General features: G+C 42.5%; 1 protein-coding gene across 11 annotated transcripts in view; it reads left to right on the top strand.

Moving 5' to 3' along the window:
* DLG2 (discs large MAGUK scaffold protein 2) overlaps window positions 1–22,317 on the top strand; it is a 1,022,754-nt gene that overhangs the window by 991,734 nt on the left and 8,703 nt on the right. For 6 of the 11 annotated variants that reach the window (XM_075266199.1, XM_075266205.1, XM_075266202.1 and 3 more), the window contains 2 exons: window positions 1,050–1,125; window positions 14,155–14,254. In XM_075266199.1, coding sequence (XP_075122300.1) covers window positions 1,050–1,125; window positions 14,155–14,254 — 176 coding nt within the window. Of the gene's footprint in view, window positions 1–1,049; window positions 1,126–9,493; window positions 9,591–14,154; window positions 14,255–15,505; window positions 15,552–22,317 lie in introns of those variants that run through there. The other 5 variants (XM_075266200.1, XM_075266208.1, XM_075266209.1 and 2 more) reach the window with 2 other exon arrangements.

Below are 22,317 nucleotides of genomic sequence, written 5' to 3' on the forward strand. Positions count from 1 at the left end.
CATCATTACCCCCTTAACCACTGCTCCCCTACTGTTAGCAGCTTTGCCCCTTACGTACTGCTCCCCCACTGTCTGCAGCTTTGCCCCTTACCCACTGTCATCAGATTTGCCCCTTACCCACTGCTCCCCCACTGTCAGCAGCTTTGCCCCTTACCCACTGCTCCCCCACTGTCAGCAGCTTTGCCCCTTACCCACTGCTCCCCCACTGTCAGCAGATTTTCCCCTTACTCACTGCTCCCCCACTGTCAGCAGCTTTGCGCCTTACCCACTTCTCCCCCACTGTCAGCAGATTTGCCCCTTACCCACTGCTCCCCCACTGTCAGCAGCTTTGCGCCTTACCCACTGCTCCCCCACTGTCAGCAGATTTGCCCCTTACCCACTGCTCCCCCACTTTCAGCAGCTTTGTCCCTTTTCCCATACCAACCCTTGGCAGTAACAATTCCCCCATTCCTACCCCTCCCAGTCTCCAGTCTCCTGCTGGGTGTAGAACCTGCACATTTGTGGTCATGTGACCATGATATGACCGCAGGTCCTCTTCTGTATAATCAGTATGATCAGTGCAGATCTGATCAACACCAGCTAGAGAGATGCTGGTTTATTTGACCCTGTTTTGACAAAGCATGTCACATTTTGGGCACTATGTGGCTCCCTGGCCACTATTGGCCTCTCTATGGGGAATAGGTTATCCATCCACTGTGTATAGTAAAACCATGCTTGGTTATTCACCCCGAATGTCCAGGAAACTCCCACATAAAGCGGGCACTTTATGCACTGAACATGTCCCAAAAAAGGGGCATGACAACGATTTTATACACAGGACTAGATATACATGGCTAATTTCCTTCAGTAACAGCGCCCCACCTATCTACAGGTTGTAGCTGATATTGCAACTATAGCCCATTGAAGTGAACGGAACTTAGCTGCAGTACCAGACGCAAACTGTGGACAACTGTGGCGCTGTTTTAGAAAAAAAAAGCAGCCATGGTTTTACCCTTACGGTATACATCTGTATCATGTATATAGCTCTAACATCCTGAATTTTATTACAGAGTGGAAAGGAAAGAGCGGGCGAGATTGAAAACTGTAAAATTTAACTCAAAGCCCGGAGTGATCGATGCCAAAGGGGTAAGTTGTGTTTCGAGATTTTAAAAACTGTGACTTTTTTATGCTTATGTGACTTTAGAGACGTAGCCATGGTTTTTATGTAAAAAAAATTAAAAATTATTCAGGAGTAAAAAAAAAAAAACAATTGCAAACCAAGAAGTAGAAAAAATATATAAATAATATAGAAAAAAAAATTAATTTTATTTTTTTTATATTAAAAAATACAAATTTAGATATAAAAAAAAATTGAAAATATTAAAATGTATAAAAAAAAAATATATGAATAATATAGATAGAAAAAAAATGTATTTTATTTTTTTTATATTAAAAAATACAAATTTAGATATTAAAAAAATTGAAAATATTAAAATATATAAAAAATATAATGAATAAATAATTTTTGTGTATTATTATGTTATTATTTTTGGTTACATATTGTTCCATAGCCCCATAATAGAATTTCATACGGGGGGGGGTAGGGGGATTGGATCTGATTTCCCCGCGGCCCCATATAATGGCGAGTGATTTCATTTCCTCTTCGGACAGATATTTCGGCCCGGCGTGCCCCATACATCACCGCTCTTATTATTACATTTGGCTTTTCACGTTCAGATGTTTTTGTCTCTATTTCCGCTGAGTAATGGCTTCCAGATTACGGCGGGAACAATGTCCTCTAATCCAGTGATTGTTGTGACGGACGTTTTATTGGATCATTACCGAAGGCACAAAAATTGGGCAGTATCAGACGTGACGGGTTTTAGGAGACTCCGCTGCCAATAATAAGTAAATCTGTTCTTACCACTATACATATAGGCACTAACCATAGTCCTAGGGCATGGCAAATTTCAAGGAACCCTCAAAGACTCAACAAACTTCTCAAGTTTTTGGCAAGACTTGTAACACCTTCAAAAAATGACCTTACGTAAGACCTACGACCCGTATTTGCAACATGTGCAAGACCCATTGCCTGGAATTCTGAGGATTTAATGTCAAAAATACCAAAAACATCCACCATATAAAGACGGCAAAAATGTCATTTTAATGGACGGGCATGTGGAGAACTAATTCCTTGGATGGTGGGGTCCAGAATGACGGAACACCCATCCAGGTGGACTCGGCACTGTTACTGGTTTGTGAGGCAATTTGGACCTAATAGTGTCCCGGAAAGGGTAAGTTCACACGCGTTTTTTTGGTCAGGATTTTGAAGCCGTATCCGCCTCAAAATCCTGACCAAAAAGACCGCTCCCATTGAAATCAACGGGAGCCGGTCAGTTCTTTTTTCCGGGAGCCGTTTGTTTTGGCGATATGCTCATGCTTTCAGGCGAATTCTCCTTGCGACATGCGCCTGAAGACCGTCCCTCCTTTGGACTAGGCCTATTCATTGGGCCTAATCCAGAGCAGAGTGCACAGCTGGCTGTCGGTGCAGTGCACCGGCTTTCGGTCAAGGCTACCCGGTTTTTGGATTGGAACCTGAGGCGGCCTCCAAGTTCTAGAGTTCTATTGGGAAGCTTTTATTGGAGGCTGATTTTGAGGCGGATTCCTGACCAGAAAACTCTGTGTGAACTTGGCCTATAAGGGTAAGTTCACATGGGGTTTTTTGGACCGGAACCTGAGGCAGACCTCAAAATCCTAACCAAAAAACCCCATGTGAACTTACCCTAAGGGTTTGGGAGGCAATAGGATATTGGGACCTCCTGCCATGTGACAACCAAACTGCGCCCAAGACATGATTTTTCTTAAAGGGAACCCCGCATTGTTAGCACTCAAAGAAAATCCTCTGGCTTACACCCCATTCCTTCCATTCCAGAACTGAATACAGCTCAAAACAATTTGATTATTTGTTTATTTTTGGCCTTGCCAAGGTTGGGCCCCGCTATTCACCATTACATGCCACACTGGTAGAGCAATGGAGCAAAAACTACCAAGTCCCTTTCTTGAGGGAAATATTTGTGAACCTCTTTGTGCTTCGATGATCCAGCTTCAACAGTCATCTTCTTCCTAATGGGCCATAAAAGCGAAATCGGGAACCGGCTCTAGACAATTGTCCCGTAATGTTTCCCTCATTTCATTTAATGTAGATTTGTGTCCGCCTGGAAGGCTTGTAATTGATCACTAAGAGAACTCCTCCTGGACACAAGTGTTCTTATCTTCTTGTCCTGCTGCTCTCTAACCCTTTCCTGACCGGGTTTTTTTTTAACATTAGGGTTGAGCCGATCTTGAGATTTCAGGATCCTTCTTAAAATCCGATTTCCAATCATTTTCCATTCAAACCCAATCCTGATCCCAATGCAAGTCAGTGGGATTTTTTTAATAATCGAAGATCGGATTTTAAAAACAATCTTATTCACTACACAGCATGGAGTCTTAAAGTTGAACGCTTTAATTGTTAGACTCCACGCTGTGTAGTGATTAAAAAATCCTCTGGCTACTTAGTCCTCCCTGGTGTCCACTTACCTGCACAGAAGCGCTGCCGCTGGTCTGGTCCCCGCTGTTTTCGCTCCTCTTCTGCTTCGATGACCCCGCCTCCCAGGTTAGTGTTACAGACCTAGGTAGAAGGCGGGGCTTGTGGCTTAGGAGAGTGTGGGCGGAGAGATGTGAGTGCATCACTCACATCTCCCATCCCAGTACCCGCCCACACTCTCCTAAGACACAAGCCCCGCCTTCTTCCTAGGTCTGTAACCCTAACCTGGGAGGAGGGGACAGCGAGAAGAGGAGCGAGAAAAGCGGGGGCTGGACCAGCAATCTGTGCAGGTAAGTGTTAACTACTAGAGAGGTTAGCTAGTCTTCCATTAGAATAAATGGACGCAGGGGGTTAAGCAGCCGGACGCCGGCTGCATCCATTCATTCATATGGGACCTAGCTAACATTGTTAGCTTTTCCCACAATGCTTGGCCAGTAGCAAAGCATTGTAGGAAATAACCTCCGACCTCGATCCCAGGATCGGAATTCCGATCGTGATTGTGAAATTTACTCGATCGCCGATCGGAATCCGATCTTTTCCGATCCCGATCGCTCAACCCTAAATAACATAGTTTTTTCGAGGGGTTTTCATGCTGAGTTGATGAATAGTTACACCAAAAATTCTCTAGTTCTCCTGTAGTCAGTGATGTCATATATGTGCACATTATGTAATGTGTGATGTCACTATAAGGCTAAAAACAGAAAATCCTATTTTAGTTGTACAAATATCTCTCGCCGTCTACCTTAAAGGGATCCTATTAGGTCCAAATTGCCTCCCAGACCAGTAACCATACTCAATATGGATCTTTTTATCATCTTTTTAAGGATATGCATACTAGCCTATAAATGCCCTTACGTGGTCATGACATATTCGTGGCAGTAGAGAGCCTTTAGGCTTCCTTTTTGGCTAATTTTACTATAAATTGATTACTTAAAGGGGACCTTTCACATATTCCACTAACTTCAACTCATTAAGTTCTACAATAGCTGTTGCTCCACTAATTCCACCCCAGTTGGATTTTTTTCTCTAGCCCCCACCATTCCCGAGCAATCATTGTTGTAGTTTCCGCAAAGTTATGCTCCCTGCTGTCAGGTGGGCAGTGCCTGTCTCTCTGATCTAACCCAGGACCGCCCACATTTATAGTAGAGAGCATGAACATCCTTAAACTACCAGAAATGATTACTCAGGAAGGGTGAGGGCTAGAGAAAAAATTCCAACAGTGCTGGAATCAGTGGAGTGACAACTGTGGAAGAATATAATGAGTTGAAGTTGGTGGAGATGGTGAAAGGTCTCCTCTAAGTAATCAGTTCCTTAAGACTTCTATGAAAATTGGCTCTCCCCAAAAAGGGAAGGATACAAAAAGTTGAAGTTTTTGGAGTTGGTGAAAGGTCCATTTCAATGACACAACACCGGGTTTGATGCCACGCCATGCATCAGGCTGTCGTGCCTGTCCAGTGCCATCAGACCCAAGCATGGACCATGCCATTCGTCTATAAATGTCCCTGCCATTATTAAGTAACTTTTTGTTAAAAACTTAGATTGAATTTTCCTCTGTAACTTTTTTTTTTTATACCATATGCAAGTCTTTGTGCTGAAATTTAGTTTTAGTCATATTTTTTTTATCAAAGTTGAAAGCAAAGTCGGAAACGGGCAGAAATTTTTCATGCACAAAGATTCCTATAATTAGCAAAAAATCTCCGAACTAAGAACTGCCATCGCTGCCAAGTCGCTTAGCAAAGAGGAGTTATTTTGGTACTTAAGGTGCCATGAATTTTTTTTTTTTTTTTTTTTTGTATATCATTCTGAGGAACTTGAAATGAAGAAAATATCCAGAATATGTAACAAAACTGATCAACACTGTGGGAAATAAAGTAAGAGAGAGTCAAACTCCCTTGTCTTCACCAACCTGCCGAGCTCTCTCTTTCTGTAAGGCAACTAGCTTCAGCAGGAGCTCTCCCCCAGCTCGGGAAAATGGTACATCCTTTGTTAAACCCCACCCATGAGCTGTCTGCTATCCAAAAATAGAAGGGATAGGCTACAAATAAATGGGAATGCCCCTTTAATACAAACATGACAGCGGGGAATGTTTCGACTCCTCCAAGATGGATTGAGAATGACTTTTATCCAACGTGCGTAATTGAGGAGAGTTTATGATAATGAATTCACAAAAGAGAAGATTGTTATATTTTATCTCATAATTATGCAATTACACAAATGAGCTTTAGAGGCAATCGCTGCCGCGTAACTGAGACTGCGATCATTAGACGTTCTGTGTTGGATCCACGCTGCCTGTACAAGAATACAAATCTAAGTCGCCATTATCTTCCCCGGTTCCTTCCTCTTCTTAACGGCGTCAGTCATGATCTTATTGGCAATAAAGCCTATTTAGGATGATGATTCCCATCTGTGTAGCATTTAACCGTTTCCATTGATTTCATATCTATTTATTTATTTTTATTTTTTTTTTAATTTCCATTTACACAACTATATAAGGCCTTGTTTTGTTTTTGTTTTTTTTTGGGGGGGGGGGAGAACGTGTTGTATTTTCCAATGGCACCAGTCAATTATCCGTATAATGTGTTGCAAATGGTAAAACATATTTGTAGGGTGGAATGAGAAGAAAAATTAAGTTCTGCCATTTTTTGGGGGGTTAGTTTTTGCAGTCTACATGAAATGTTAAAAAAAAAAAAAAAAAAAAAAAGTTAAATCTCTAGGATTACAATGACACCAAATTGATATAATTTGCTTTAAAAAAAATTAAATTTGAAAAAAAAAAAAAAAAAAAACTTAGCCATATTCTAGTACCCATAACTTTTATCATAGAACCGTGTAAGGGCTCGTTTTTTGCAAGGCGAGCTGTAGTTTTTATGAGATGCCCACAACTTTTTGATCCCTTTTTATTAATTTTTTTGAGGCCCTTATGTTGTAAGTGGTAGATCTTGACATCAAAATACTGTAGGTGATCCATTGTGACACCCCTTTCCTTCTATGGAAATGTCCATCACAACAAGAGGACCACTGATACCTTCACCATATTTCAGACCATTAAAATATTTTATGAAAGCAATACTAATAGCACACACTGTAATTCCCCAAATTGTGAGACTCTTTTTAAACCTACCCCCAATCTACCAGGGTATGCCCCAATATTGCCAGATTACTGAAGCCTCACTAGAAAGTCCTACAAATAAAAAGTACAATGGACAGGTAGAACATGCAATATAATTGTATTACATAACACCCGGATATCTGAATAATATTTCCAATCTTGTGTTTGCAATTGTTTTTTGTCCTGAATATGTTTTTCTGTTTCGACTCAAAAGGTCACTTTCAATAAAATTTCTCATGAGGTCTGGATATGAAGACCCCACCAATTGCTGAAATTAATTATTAGGATCTCTTTGATTAACATTGTGCCCTTTTGGCTCTGATTGGGATTTTTAGGCCTCCCCCTTTAGAGCCAGCCCTTTCTGGCCTCCCCCTTTAGAGACTTCCCTTTCAGGCCTCACCCTTTAGAGCCGTCCCTTTCAGGCCTCCTCCTTTAGAGCCATCCCTTTCAGGCCTCCCCCTTTAGAGGCTTCCCTTTCAGGCCTCCCCCTTTAGAGCCGTCCCTTTCAGGCCTCCCCCTTTAGAGCCTACCCTTTCAGGCCTCACCCGTTAGAACCTTCCCTTTCAGGCCTCCCCCTTTAGAACCAGCCTTTTCAGGCCTCCCCCTTTAGAGCCGTCCCTTACAGGCCTTCCCCTTTAGAGCCAGTCCTTTCAGGCCTCCCCCTTTAAAGCCGTCCCTTTCAGACCTCCCCCTTTAGAGCCGGCCCTTTCAGACCTCCCCCTTTAGAGCCGGCCCTTTCAGACCTCCCCTTTTAGAGTAGTCAACCAGTGCCAAGGGGTAGAGTGTTCCACCTATTTGGTGGTGATCTTCACCATCCAAATCATGTCACTTCAAAAATTTTGGGGAACAGGACATTATCTCTGCGTTATGTTATCAGGTATTACTTATCAAAATGGGAGTGAATATTTTTTTCGGGGGGTGTACGTATTTCTTTGTTCTGATCCTATTGAGATGCTGCTGGTTGATTTGTGTTCTTATTACTGTGGACCTGTCACCCTCGCGTATAGCCGGGACAAGTGAGATTTATCGCCACGGCTGAACGCTAAACAACACAAAGTAACGGTTCTAATTACATTTATCTAGACAAGAAAATTAAGTGACCCCTCTGTGCCTCTGTAATCTTCGATGTCGCTGATCTCATGCATGAGATGGCAACAGAGAAATGGGCGAATAATATTTAAAGGGTACATGTCACTATCCTACTCCAAAAAATTCAGACCTTTTCTGGATACACATTTTTGGGCTGGGACAAGTCGAATTTGTTATTGAAAATTTCAGGACAATCCTGACAAATTCAGGCCTCTTGGAAACTGTACTATAGACTTAAAGTAAGGACATCACAGTGATACAATAATCGAGCTCTACTGGTCAGTACAATGACACCCACTAAACAGCCCTCCAATTGGCTAAACAGGGTGGGCGGGACTTAAAAGAAAGTACTTCCTGATTGTATACAGTCATCTGGTGTATCACATAATTCGTCTCAACCAATCGGCCACTGGTCCCAATGATCACGCACTGAGGGGACTTCACGAGTGCAATAGGACTAGACAGCACTGGGAGTCACCGGAGCACTGGGAGGAGTATGGGTTTGGGTTATTTTTCACTTTCCCAGCCTCCTTACCAAAAACAGATTATTCTGGAAAACCCTTTTAAGTTACGTTAGACTGGTGACCCATTGTGCATCAGGCTTAGCTGTGTAGGGGGTGGGGGTAACTATGTAGGGGCAAGTGGTAACATTGTAGGGGATGGGGTTTGGGTAACTGCAGGGGGCAGTGTACAGTGTATGGACTGGGGATAGTTAGTTAGGGGGTGGGATTCAGTGTGGGGGATGGGGATTGTGGTGTAGGGGGTGGCGTTAACTATGTAGGGGGAAGTGGTAACATTGTAGGGGATGGGGATTGGGTAACTGTGCAGGGGGCAGTGTTTACAGTGTATGGGCTGGAGATGGCAAGGTAGGGGGTGGGATTCAGTGTGGGGGATTGGGGATTGTGGTGTAGGGGGTGGGGTTAACTATGTAGGGGGTAGTGGTAACATTGTAGGGGATGGGTATAGCTACACGGGGATTGGGTAACTGTGCAGGGGGAAATGTTTACAGTGTATGGGCTGGAGATAGCAAGGTAGAGGGCGGGATTCGGTGTGGGGGATGGGGATTGTGGTGTAGGGGGTGGAGTTATCAATGTAGGGGATGGCATAGCGGCGTAGGGGCCGGGTTAAGTGAACTGTCAGACAGAAGTTGAAAGAGGCGGCTCATTCATATATGACACATTGCGAGTTTTTTTCACAGAGAACACAGAGCTGTTGATTGGTTGAGAGAAGATCATGTGATTCCCACAAACCAGAATTGCCCCCGTTTGGCACTTAGGGTGGGTGTAATTTTAACAACTGGTAAATAGGTATACAGTAAAATAAAAGTGTATTATTACTAATATACAATCCCTTTAGGGTATAAGTCCTGATTTTCTGACTTTCCCTTCCTGTGATGCGTTCTCTTTAATCTCTTTAATTTAAAAAATGTTAAAAAATTAAATAAAATTTTTTAAAAAAATTAAAAAAATAATCTGGCACTATTTAACACTTCATTTCCTATTGCTATTGGTGACAGGTTCACTTTAATGTGTGTCCGGAGACTTCTATTACTATTATTATATGATGCCGTATGATGATGATTTATTTGCGATCTTGCATATGATGTCACATGGAGGTTCTAGATCAGATAGAAGTGTCGTATTTAGGAATTATTGATGCATTACATTTCCCGCTGTGAGAAGACATATAACCCAGTCCATTGACCATCCATCTTCTCATTCCACGTTCAGCTGCATGCATGTCCATGGCTATAGTCCCACATCTCATATTCTATCCATCCTCCCATCTCCGCAGCCGCCATAGGTCTTTCTCTGGTTCTCTTCCATGCTTTGTGGTCCATGCTTTGCATCTGCATGATTTTACTATCTTAGTTTTTTTTTTTTCTTTCAGGCATGACATACTTTATTTCGCAGCTAAGTTGTCATTGGATTTAACTCCTTCACCTCTGGTTCCATAGATAAAGCCTTTAAATTCTATCTAGTCCTGACTCTCCCCAGGCAGCAGATAGAGGCGTAGCTATAGGGGGGGTGCAGAGGTAATAACTGCTACGGGGCCCTGGAGATTGACAGGGCCCGAAGTTTTATATATACCAGTCACCAGTATTATATACACCACATGATAAGTGGAGGCCCTGTTTACAAATTTTGCATTGAGGACCTATAGGTTTCGCCTCTGGCAGCAGATGTCGGAATAAGACTAGGTTCACATATGCAAAAGTTTTTTTTGTTTTTTTTTAATATGGACATGTATGGCTTTAAAACAGGGCAATTTTGGATACTAAACCTCCAGACTATAAGGACTAGAGATGAGCGAACAGTAAAATGTTCGCTATTCGTTTCGAGTAGCCCCTCAATATTCGACTACTCGAATCGAATATCGAATCCTATTACAGTCTATGGGGGGAAAATGCTCGTTTCAGGGGTAGGCAACATTCGATCAAATTATACTCACCAAGTCCACAAGTGAGGGTCGGGCTGGATCCTCCGAGAAGTCTTCTCCGTGCAGCGTCCCTGCGGCGTCTTCTGGCTCTGAATTCACTCTGACAGGCATCGGGCCTGGGCAGAGCCGACTGCGCATGCCCGCACTACAAGAAAATGCCTACTTACAGTCAAAGCGGCCATTTTCTTATAGCACGGGCATGTGCAGTCGGCTCTGCCCAGGCCCGATGCCTGTCAGAGTGAATTCAGAGCCAGAAGACGCCGCGGGGAAGCTGCACGGAGAAGACTTCTAAAGGTAGGAGAGGAACCAGCGTTGTTTGGCCGACTGTATAGCATTCGGCCAATCAATGATGGTTCTGCATCGAACTTTTCCATTCGAATAGCGAGTGGTACTCGATCGAGTACGAGTATTTCGAATACCTACTCGATGGAATACTACTCGCTCAACTCTAATAAGGACCTGTGGGTGGTTTAGTGTCCCAAATCGACCTGAGAGGTTCCCTTTAACAATGGGAAAAAAAACTATGGTGGACATAACCTTAGGAAGGATTAGGTATGATAGGGGGCATTTACACGTAGGAAGTTGGCGCTGATTCTGGCGTGATAACTAGCGTTAGATTCTGCGCGGAAATAAAGCCTCCCATTGATTTTAATGGGTTCTGCGCCAGGGGGTCGCCCCTTTTTGTGGGAGCCTCCAGGACATTCTGTGAGATTGGGTAGATATGGATAATAAGATTATCCTGTCCTTATGGAAAACACTTGCATGCTTGGCACAGACTATTTCCAGCAACCATAAAGTCCAAAAAGGTAGGTCCTTTGAAGACTTAACAGTAAGTACATTGGGGCAGAGCCGGTGCTGGTTGCACCTATAGGACGAGGTGCACCATTCTTATAAATATGGCGTACCTTCCACCGGGAGGAACATTTCCCTCATCATTTACACAAAATACTCTATGGCCCCAAAAAGCTGCTGTTCAGTAGCACAAGCTTATCAGAGGTGAATGGGTTAATCGGCCGCCATATATCTGTTTTACATTTTTAATTTTTATTTATTTTTTTCCTTTTTTTTTTTTTTTTTTCTTTTTTGAAAGTTCAGATATGCTTGAAATGTAAAAGTGGTGCAAAACTTCAGTGACAAAGTGACCCAATATATTACATTACAAAAATCTGAGATTTTGAAAGTTTAAAAATGTGTTGATAAATTAGACAAAGTTACCAGAAGGCGCAAGACCTTTCTGAAAATGTAGACTAGATCCGTTGTAATCTGGCGTCATTTAAGATTTCAGGATATTGGGAGACATTTACTGGGGATCGTTTATTGGGGGACATTTATTGTGTTGCGGATCTTATGCTTATAATGTTCAATGTGTCTTCCTATGAAGGCCTGGCTCCACCCACTATTGTACAAAGGGGCGTGAACAGCAGAAAAAGAAATGAGCGCGATTTCTGATGCAACGTTGGTATCCAACCAAAATGGCGCACCTTTTTTGAAAGCAGTTGGGGTTTTGTAAATGTGCCCCATTGGTTTTTTTTTTAGATAAACTAGAAAAATATATTTTATTATTATCATTATCAATTAGGGCTAGTTCACATGGAGACTTTTGGCAGCGGATTTTGACGCGGAATCCACCTCAAAATCCACTGCCAAAAATGGCGCCTGGCAGAATCAGTTGCGGCATCCACGGCGCGAGGATCGATCCCTCCCGATTAAGCCCATTCATTTGGGCCTAATACGGAGCGGAATGCCGCAATGGGATGCCAGTGAATGTTCACAGATGTTTATTTCCTTTTTGTGTATTGGAACAAAACACCAAAACCGAAAAAAAAGGCAAATCGGACATAATTTCACACAAAACACCAGAAACTGGATGGACAAAATTGTTGGCGCTTTTTCAAAATTGTTTGTAAATTTGTTTTTAGCATGTTCATTCAAACTGTGGCAAGTAACAGGTGTGGGCAATATAAAAATTGCACCTGAAATGAGATAAACAGGAGAGAAGTTGACTCAATCTTTGCATTGTGTGTCTGTTCACATTATCATTGTTAATGTCCATTGTGGTCTTCCCTTATAGGATGTCAGCAATGGACATTAAACTATCGCAAAGAATAGTCACAGACCATGAAGGAAGGGGTTTTTTGTTTTTGTTTTTTTGTGGTGCTCCAATACACACAAAGGAATTGCAATAATTTTCTGAGATAAATACTTTATTTTCTGGAAAATTTCAGGAGTGCCGGGACGATAGATAGATAGATAGATAGATAGATAGATAGATAGATAGATAGATAGGAGATAGATAGATAGATAGATAGATAGATAGATAGATAGATAGATAGGAGATAGATAGATAGGAGATAGATAGATAGATAGGAGATAGATAGATAGATAGATAGATAGATAGATAGATAGATAGATAGATAGATAGGAGATAGATAGATAGGAGATAGATAGATAGATAGATAGATAGGAAGGAGATAGATAGATAGATAGATAGATAGATAGATAGATAGATAGATAGGGGAGAGAGAGAGAGAGATAGATAGATAGATAGATAGATAGATAGATAGATAGATAGATAGATAGATAGATAGATAGATAGATGATAGACACTTCAAACGGAAACAGATACACTTTTTTTTTTTTATTCCATAATCTGTAACGGACCAAAAACTTCTAGCATTGATGCATAAGAAAATTGTGTACTGACTTGAAAACCTGAAAACCCGCTGGGGTGAATCTACGGCTTTTTAGATTACAGCAAAATAAATTAAATCTAAAAATAGTTCACGTTACATATAAAAAATATAATAAGTACATGTCAAGGGGACTGTTCTGGAGAGAAAACCGAGCAGCACAAAGTAATGTGAAAGGCAAAAATAAAATATTAAAAATACTGGAACAAGAAATATTTCACATTGTGGTCGTGAGGCTGCAGATATGTCTGTGATGTGGAATATCAGACATACGTGTTACATGCAGGGAGAGACTTTAGGTCTAGAAATGTGTCCCTGTTTACCAGTCAGAGCTCTAGATAGATAGATAGATAGATAGATAGATAGATAGATAGATAGATAGATAGATAGATAGATAGATAGGAGATAGATAGATAGATAGATAGATAGATAGATAGATAGATAGATGGATTGATAGATAGGAGATAGATAGATAGATAGATAGGAGATAGATAGATAGATAGATAGATAGATAGATAGATAGGAGATAGATTGATAGATAGATAGATAGATAGGTGATAGATAGATAGATTGATAGATAGATACAATAGATAGATAGATTAGATTAGATAGATAGATAGGTGATAGACCACATAATAATATATTCATACCTCTACATCGGACCTGAAACACTTAGAAAATGCACAAAAATGACTCACCTTGGGTTAAATTTGGGTTAAACTCCACCTCTTGTTGGCCCCCTTGGGATCGGCCATGTCTCCTTCCTGTTTCTTAGGACTGTTGGCCACTATGTTTCCTGTAATATAGAGAAGAAAATCCATAAACCGTGACCATAACCATCTGTACAGGCCTACTAAGAGCCTCCAAGTGGTTCATGGTAACCCCCATGGCCTCTTGGGGCATCAGCGATGACTAAAGGAGGTGGAGATAGTTATGGATACAGTCTACTGGTTTTTGTCTGTGTAATAGTAGAATTTTAATTGATGGATAACTTAGATGACTAGATCTAGGAGACGAGGGGTCAGCCATAGGCCTCAAAAATACTAAGAGATCATAGTCAATTATTTAAAGTATGTTGTCGATCAAAAATGAATTTAAAAAAATTTTAAAAATTGAATTTTTATCTTTTTGACCATTTTTTGTGCCCTGCCAATACTTTGGTCACTGCAGTTGCAGCCACATTTACACACTAGTTTTGTCAGCATGAGTGTGACAAGAATTAGACGCCCCTGTTTTTGCCCCATGCCTTCTCTCCTTCACAGTCATTCAATGACAGGCGTAAAAAGAACTTCATCTTTTCACGAAAGTTCCCATTCTACAAGAACAAGGAGCAGAGTGAGCAAGAAACAAGTGATCCTGACCGTAAGTAGAGCCTCGGAGACGATGTCACGTGTGGCACAAACGAAAAGGAACGGGTGACACGCATGACACGATCCCTCCCTCTCACCCTGTCACGCATCTAGGCATATAGGACCAATAGGCAGGAGAGGCATTGCTACTGTGACCTCTGCACCAATACACCCTGGATCCTCTGGCTTTAGACCTACAAAAATATTCTAAATCCACCACAGTGGGAGCCGCCATTTTGTGAGTTGATCCAATATCTGGGCGGTATTGCTGAGATACCATCCATAGTCCACCTCGTCTTACTAGAACATGGCTACTTCCACTTGACGATAGGTTGGAGGAGAGATTGACCTTGTAAGAACAGGCAACACGTTATGATTCCATGTACAAGGAGGTTGCTGATGATATCAGAGACTTGACAAGCCTAACCATATGGTCACGACTTGTTACTACTATTGGCTAGTCCTTCCTTGGTGTCATTGCTTGGGTAATGTTGATAAGGATTTTGGCTAGGGTTAGCACCAACTAGAGGTCCAATACAATATAGCCATGGGCCTCTGCCACCGATGAATTGTCCTTAGGCCTCCACCAGGTCTAACTAGCCCATGAGAGTATCATTGACTCTGGTGGAACCATTTATTTCCCCCCTAACCAACCTCGGCCCCCTCTATTTCACTCCTGCCATTGGGTGTAACGCCTAAATGTTGGGCTTGAACTCTCCAAAGACCATGATTTGATCGAAGCAATCTTAGGGAGATCCAGCCATGTTCCTCAAGATGGTGGCACATGACTCCACCAAGACTTCTGATCCCGACTACCAAAGTTAGAAAAATAGCTAAGCCCATAAGATCTGTATGTGAACTATTTGGGGAAAAAAATGTGGTCAGATCCTAGAGTATGTTCTCCCTTACGAAGGCGAGCCATTGTGGAACCATATGTTCGATGACCTCTTTTAGCTCCTCTTCAAATTTGGTACCTAGGCCAGATACCATATAGCAACTCTGTCCAGTCTCATGGTCATTGCCAGTGATCTCAGCCCTGTTCTTTTTTAAGGTCATTCTACTTGTAACCCTCCCACCTTCACCAAAAATATGGCTTGTAACCCACCAAAGGCTGAATTGGTAAAGCAGACCATGCATGGATCCAGGTTGTTATTCTGCACGGTCTGTCATGGTAGTATTCATTTCAACTCCACTGACTTCTTCCTTCCTCTTCTGCGCCTCCTCTTCCTCTCTCATTGCTCACTCTCTGGGTACTGCCGGGCAGGACAGCCTCGGATTAGGTGACGACGGTTATGGAACAAAGGCTCTGAGTAAGTTCCCAGGAATGGTCACTACAACATTTAAATCTTGTCCCTTTCCCCCATCCTTCTCGTTTCTTAATTATTTTTTAAAAAACTTCTGTTCGTTTCCCAAAGTTCCCCACCCCCACCCGTGTCCCAGCATGCACAGACGAGAAATTTTTCTTTGTTACCCAATAGTGAATGCCGAAAGTATCTACGCTGTCAATGCATGATCTTATGATACTGTCTACAAAAATACTTGCTTGTCTTCAATGCTGCTTTTTGATTCGTTGTTACTGTACTTTACAAGATTGATAGGAACTAATGTTCGAAAAAAAAAAAACTTTTTAAGGTAAATGTTATCATTGTAGCATTGTTGTTGTATAAGAACCCCGTAGATAGATAGGTTAGGGTCACCAGAATCAAACAGTGTCTTCCTCTTGCGCATCGGTGACTCCATTGCCAAGATATTGGCCATGGAAATGAAGTCTTTGGAGCTCTTTGTTGCGCCAAGGAGCTAATTAGCATATTGAAAAAATGCATATACATCTTGGCAATACAGCCACCGATTCACAAGGGGAAAACGGTTTGATTTGGTTGGCCCAAACCCATATCTGTCTTTGGGGTTGGGTTCTGGTGTGTTGGAATTCCACTACAAATATGGCGTCCACTCCAAACTGAAATATTAATGAATTGCTTCTAAAGCTCGTAGGATTCTAACTGCAGCTCAGGATGTGAGTGAAGACGACATGGTGTGGTCCAGGATACGGAAAGCTAAATAGAAGTACGGCTATGAAATATACTATGTAAATCAATACAATAGCAGGGCATCCAGAAGCCAAAAATGTAGGCAGTGATCAAATGAGCCTATTTGGAGCCTTGACCTGCTGCTGCAAACCCTACATGAGCTTCCCATCCTACTGCTGCAAACCCTACTATGCCCCTACACGAGCTTCACATCCCAACATGCCAAGTTTCTATAATGGATAGGTCGACTGATCGGGGGAGCCAGAAACACAAAACGTAGAGAATGGTAGTCTAACATTTATGTAGCGCTATCGGCGTTCTGTCAATGGACGACAATTTATAGAGGGATCAATACTCTGATGTGTCTGAAACAGGAGATAAATGCCACAATGTAAAACATTGTGTTAAAAAAAATGGCGCGTCTTTGGTTTCTATGCAGATCTACCATCAACCATTAGGGTTGAGCCGATCTTGAGATTTCAGGATCGATTATAAAATCCGATTTCCGATCATTTTCCAGCCGATCGTGAAATTTTCTCGATCACCGATCCCGATCACTCAATCCTAGTCAGTGGTTTTCTATGAGAAAAGTCACTTTTGGGGTTGAGCCGATCTTGAGATTTCAGGATCGATTTTAAAATCCGATAATTTTCCAGCCGATCGTGAAATTTGCTCGATCACCGATCGGTATCTGATCTTTCCCGATCGCTCAACCCTAGTCAATGCTTCTCTATGGGAAAAGTCACTTTTGGGGTTGAGCCAATCTTGAGATTTCAAAATCCAATTTCCGATCATTTTCCAGACGATCCCGATCGTGAAATTTGCTCGATCGCTGATCGGGATCCGATCTTTCCTGATCGCTCAACCCTAGTCACCATGACTTCAGACTACAAATAAATCGTGTGTAGTCTGGCCTCCTCTTCTTACTAATCTACATACACTAGAAAAGGAGCGATGGAAAGCAGTCACAGATGGCTACAGGATCAGATTACATACAGTTGGTATTTGGTCTACAACCATGGGGACGCATAGGTTTGTGTAGGAGCTGCATACACAAAACGATAATAGCAAAACTCTATGCAAAGTCACTTTTTAGATGCATTTTAGTGATAAAAATTTGTGAAACCGCATGCTAGGATCTATAGAGTAACTGTTCCCCACCCTAAAGCCTAATGGGAGGGGGGGATACATGCTCGTTCCTTTATTACTAGTGATGATATCAGGGCTAGAGTTGCCCTTTAATTGTACGCATTGTGTAGTATTTGCTTGCCCATCTAAGAACGGTTATTTCCTGGGTCATTTTCGCCGCTTCCATCTTAACCTCCTACGGTTCACAGTCCTACCGAATTGATGTCACACCATGATAAGAAAAAAAGGCAAAGTAGCAAAATAAAAGTGTCTTTATTGCAGAAAAGAGGCCTAAACAGCTGAGCATTAGACTTTCTCAAAAAGAGCGGCGACTCTCCAGACAGCGGGCGCTGATGGGAAATAGCAGGTGTCCGGAACATTATCATCTCACCGCGCCAGATCTGCCAAGTTACCGCAAGCACAAGTCAATAACACAACCGCTTGACTTCCCCTTGATCCTATACTAAAGGACTATTTATAGAAAAAAATACCAACCACTCCTATTATTATAGCGCCATCAGCTTCCGTGGCACATGGCATAGGACGATACCGGGGTGACACATTGCAACAAGTTCAGTCCACTATTTGTTACAGTAAAACGAAGCATTGTTTACTAGGTCTTATGCTGACCATGGATGGTGGCCATATGGCTGGTGTGCTGTGGCTGGCACCACCAACGTGCCACTGTGCCCAGTCACTGCCATGACACACCTGAAGCCACCCATACAGATTTTTTGATGCCGAGCCAGCTTTTTTCTGGGGTTCACGACTAACGTGTATGACCGACTAGAACCGGCTGCTATCTCTGCTTCGCTTCGGAGGAGACACATAATCGTTTTGTGGGTAAAATTCGCTAGTCAGCAGTTACCGCTTTTCTCTACACAATCCGAATGGTTATTTGTCAATGTCAAATTGACTGAAGAAGCCTCAAGACGAAACCTGACACAAAAGACCAAAATAATCCCACGCTCCAATGACTGCGAATGGCGACACTTCATGACATAAGTTACGATGCATGGAAATTGTGAAATTTAGCAGCAGATATATTAATAATAGTGGACAGACAAAAACTGCACCAAATTTATCACAGTGGTGCCCTTGGTATGGCAGATATGGCGCAACTTGCTAGATTTCTTAGTCTTTTCACTGGTTCATTTTAAGGTGGTTATCCTATAACATGCAGATCCGTTGAGTTTTGACCATCTAGAACCCCATTAATGTGGAAAATGGGGGGCTTTTGTGATACGTTCCGAGTGGAGAAATGGTTGGGCAGCATGTACACTGCTCCATTCATTTCAATGAGAGTGCCAGAGATAGCCAAACTAGAGCTCCTCTCCAGAGCTCCTCTCCAAAGCTCCCATTAAAATGAATGCAGTGGTGAAGTCCCTTTCTCGGTTGGTCCCACACTGATCTGCAAGTTAACTTGCTTTTGTGGGGGAAAAAAAAAGATTAATTTTCACCAAGAAGAACAGTGCCTTAGAGGGACTGTGGGGCAATGTACATTTTTGCATCCACTATTTTTGACAATGAAGCCATTGGGTATTTTAAAGGTACCGAAATGAAAGATTCTAAATTAGTAAAGCATGCCTCCACTCAGAAAAACGGATATAGGCCCGAAACAAAAAACCTAGTACCTCACAAAGCAATGACTTGGCACCAACTACATATAACAAAACAGTGGAGCTCAACTCCATACCTTTTGATAGCACAACTATAGTTGCAACCACACAAGAAGGGGCACCGGCAAAAGCCTGGGTATCAACCACAGTCCTGATCCAGGAGGCTTGACCCAACCATACACAGAAATATTAAAGGCTTTGTGCACTTTTGGAAAACCCTGATTTTGATTTGCCCCTGTGCACATCCATGTTTAACTAATATGAGATGACCGTATCTTCTTGACTTGTCCGTGGCATGTCTATTGGTTGCAGGGATCCTGTTTGCTCTGTATTGCTCAAAAAGTTGTTGAGATGGAGGATTAATAAAGGGGTTGTCCTGGGTTATAAAAATAGTGATCTTATTTCTTCAGAAGTAGTCTCACTTGATGAAAATCCCCGTTAAAAAAAAAAAAAAAAAGACACATTAATTTGCCTTAGCAAAGATGCCATAATTGCCCCAACAGGGGCATGGTCACACATCATCACAGGCAACTGTCTCCCCATCTCGTATCAGTCGTGTGTAACCAGTTTTGACCTCCTCCTCGTTCATCTTCAGCTTTGTTTTCTCCACCTCTCCACCCACTGTGTAGTACGCCATCGGGCTCCTTATCCCCACGTGACCAGTGATTGGCCAATACCTACAGAGAGGAGGGGCCGCTTACTGTGAAAAACTACAAAACTTCTGAGACTACGTGTCTGCTCCATTGTTTAGGCAATCAGAAGATCTTAGCTACTGACACCTTTTACCACTTCCACACTCTTGAGATCTTTTCATTGATCCCAATGCAATTGGAAATTTGTCTCTAGCCCCCACCATTCCCTAGCAATCAGTGCAGTTAGATTTGATGCCCAATATCCCAATTACACTCTTTAATGTCAATTGGGTGGTCTCGGGCAAGGAGGCGTGACTCAGAGCTCCAATCAGAGGACACATAATGGCAGAGTTCAGATTTACACCCCTTACCCTGCTCCTACCTGACGCCACCCACTTCACATTGATGAGTTAGGATATTGGGTACCAAAACTGTTCAGGTATGGCGGGGGCTAGAGACAAAATTTCAACGGTGTTGGAATTAGCAGAGATGCGCCTATTAAAGGATGAAAACAGCCTGAGACGGTGAAAGAGACTCTATCAGAGCAACGGTTGTGTAATTTGTGTCCTTGTTTAACCCTTTTGGGCAAAGAACTTGTTCTATCAGCCCTATTAACTAATCTATCTAGAAAATAAAATTAAAAACTCCACACGAGACGTCCCGGCGATCTTTATTTTTTCGAACTTATTTTCTCTGCTAAAAGCAGAGATCTTAACTTCCCCGAATGCCTCTCCTGTGATCTCCGCGGAAGCGCCGAGCTTTCATCTCGCTAGAAAATGGGTCAAGATATAGTTTTTCAATTAACTGCAAAATATTTCAGTAAGAGGTGGAGCAAGACCCCAGAGAGGGAAAATGGGTCTGTAAAATTGGAAGTCATTTCCCTCAATGACACCCGGGAGACTGACGCCAAGCGGAGGTTTCTCTACCATATGTTTATTCTTCATAGTTTAATTCCCCACCAAGAGATATGAGCAGCGAGGCGTTCACAAAATATATGCATAGTAAGCAGGAGAGGACCAAGACCATGTCAAAAACAAGGGACGCAATCGCCATACAGATTTGTCTTCCTTTACCTTCTCTCTTCACTTGAGATGACCGTTGTCACGAGATTACTAGCTTTTCAAAAAAACATGATTTTGTGATACTCTGTCACAAGATGTCTATCTTATGTGTTTCTAGATGTGGTTTTGTTGTGAATTGCAGCCCTTCAAGTCTATAGAGACATTGCATTGGGTGACACATCTGCAGGGCCGTAAAAAACGGGAGCCTTATGGCGAAACAGAAGTGGGACCCGACCCCGATGTTTTATTTGTTGCTCCTTCTCGAAGGCCTACAATGTTTTATTGGTTTTATGGTGTCCCTCTACCTGGTTATCTTCGTCAAAGGGAGCTGTCTTGGTCCGTCAAGAGTCCTGGAAGAATTACTATTACCGAATCAGACTCCTAGGTAAAGACTACGAAGACTGTAGCCGATATTTATACTGGAAGGACCAACAAGCCATGGAGAGGGTCATAATGGAAGGAACCATGCTCTACACCCAGGGGTGAACCTGGCCTATTCGCCGCCCGAGGCAGGGCGAAGGGGCGGGGCTTAGCGGAGTTCTCAGGCAGGGAGAGGGGAGGCCGCTGGAGCAGCGCTGCTCCAGCGGCCTCCCCAATCCCCCGCTCGGTGCTAAGCCAGTCCAGGACAGCTTGTCCTGGACTGGCTTAGGTAAGCAAAAATGCCGCCCTCCCTGGGGCCCTGGCATAGCGCCGCCTGAAGCGGTCGCCTCATGGGAGGTACAGCGCTGTCTACACCACTCTTTTATACTTGTATTGTACACACTTGAGAAAGGGGTGCAGTACCCCAAAACGCGTCGTATGATAACTGTTTTGGAAACAAGTCCTGGTGGAACGTGGTTCCTTCCATTACAACCCTGGCCAGGGGTTGTTGGTCCTTACAAGATAGTCATAGTCAGGACAGATTTGGTAGGAACCATAGGTTCTACATCATACATGATGTTTTCATAAAACATGGCGGAACAAAGATTAGTCTACCAGGTCCTGTGTCAATCTGGCCACTAGGGGCGCTGTTCAATGGACAGGGACAAGTTCCATGCCTCATGGTCATATAAAGGGATGAATATTCAGACACATGAAATTGTGTTGGATTAAATGGCTCATATTTCAGTTTGCTCCTACATGTTTATGGGCACATAAATGCTGCTGAATATTTTTTTCCATTCTCATATTGTCCTTGTCGTTAGCGCTAAGGTCGAAACAAGACGGAACGATCTAGATAAAAAGGTTGATAGGCTGGAGGAAATATTGTCACACGTCAGAACAAGGACACTTGATTGCACCAGAAATATCTGCCTCCCGCAGCTACGGCTTCAGCTAAATACATAGGAGAGATGTTTTATAGACTTCAGGCGCTTCTAATAGAGGGTCAGATCTGCATATTACAAAAATAGAAGCGAGAAATCACAATTCAGTCTGTATTGGAGGGGAAGGGAGGTGGCCCGTCATCTTGCTATAATATTGCTACCTGCAGCCACTATTAAAGGGATCCTATCATTAAAACTGATTTTTTTTTTTCTCCCTACCACGGAGGAATAGCCTTAAGAAAGGCTATTCTTCTCCTACCTTTAGATGTCTTCTCCGCACCGCCGTTCGGTATATAAACCAGTTT

This window comes from Leptodactylus fuscus, chromosome 2 (assembly GCF_031893055.1).
Source record: "Leptodactylus fuscus isolate aLepFus1 chromosome 2, aLepFus1.hap2, whole genome shotgun sequence".
Classification (NCBI taxonomy): domain Eukaryota; kingdom Metazoa; phylum Chordata; class Amphibia; order Anura; family Leptodactylidae; genus Leptodactylus; species Leptodactylus fuscus.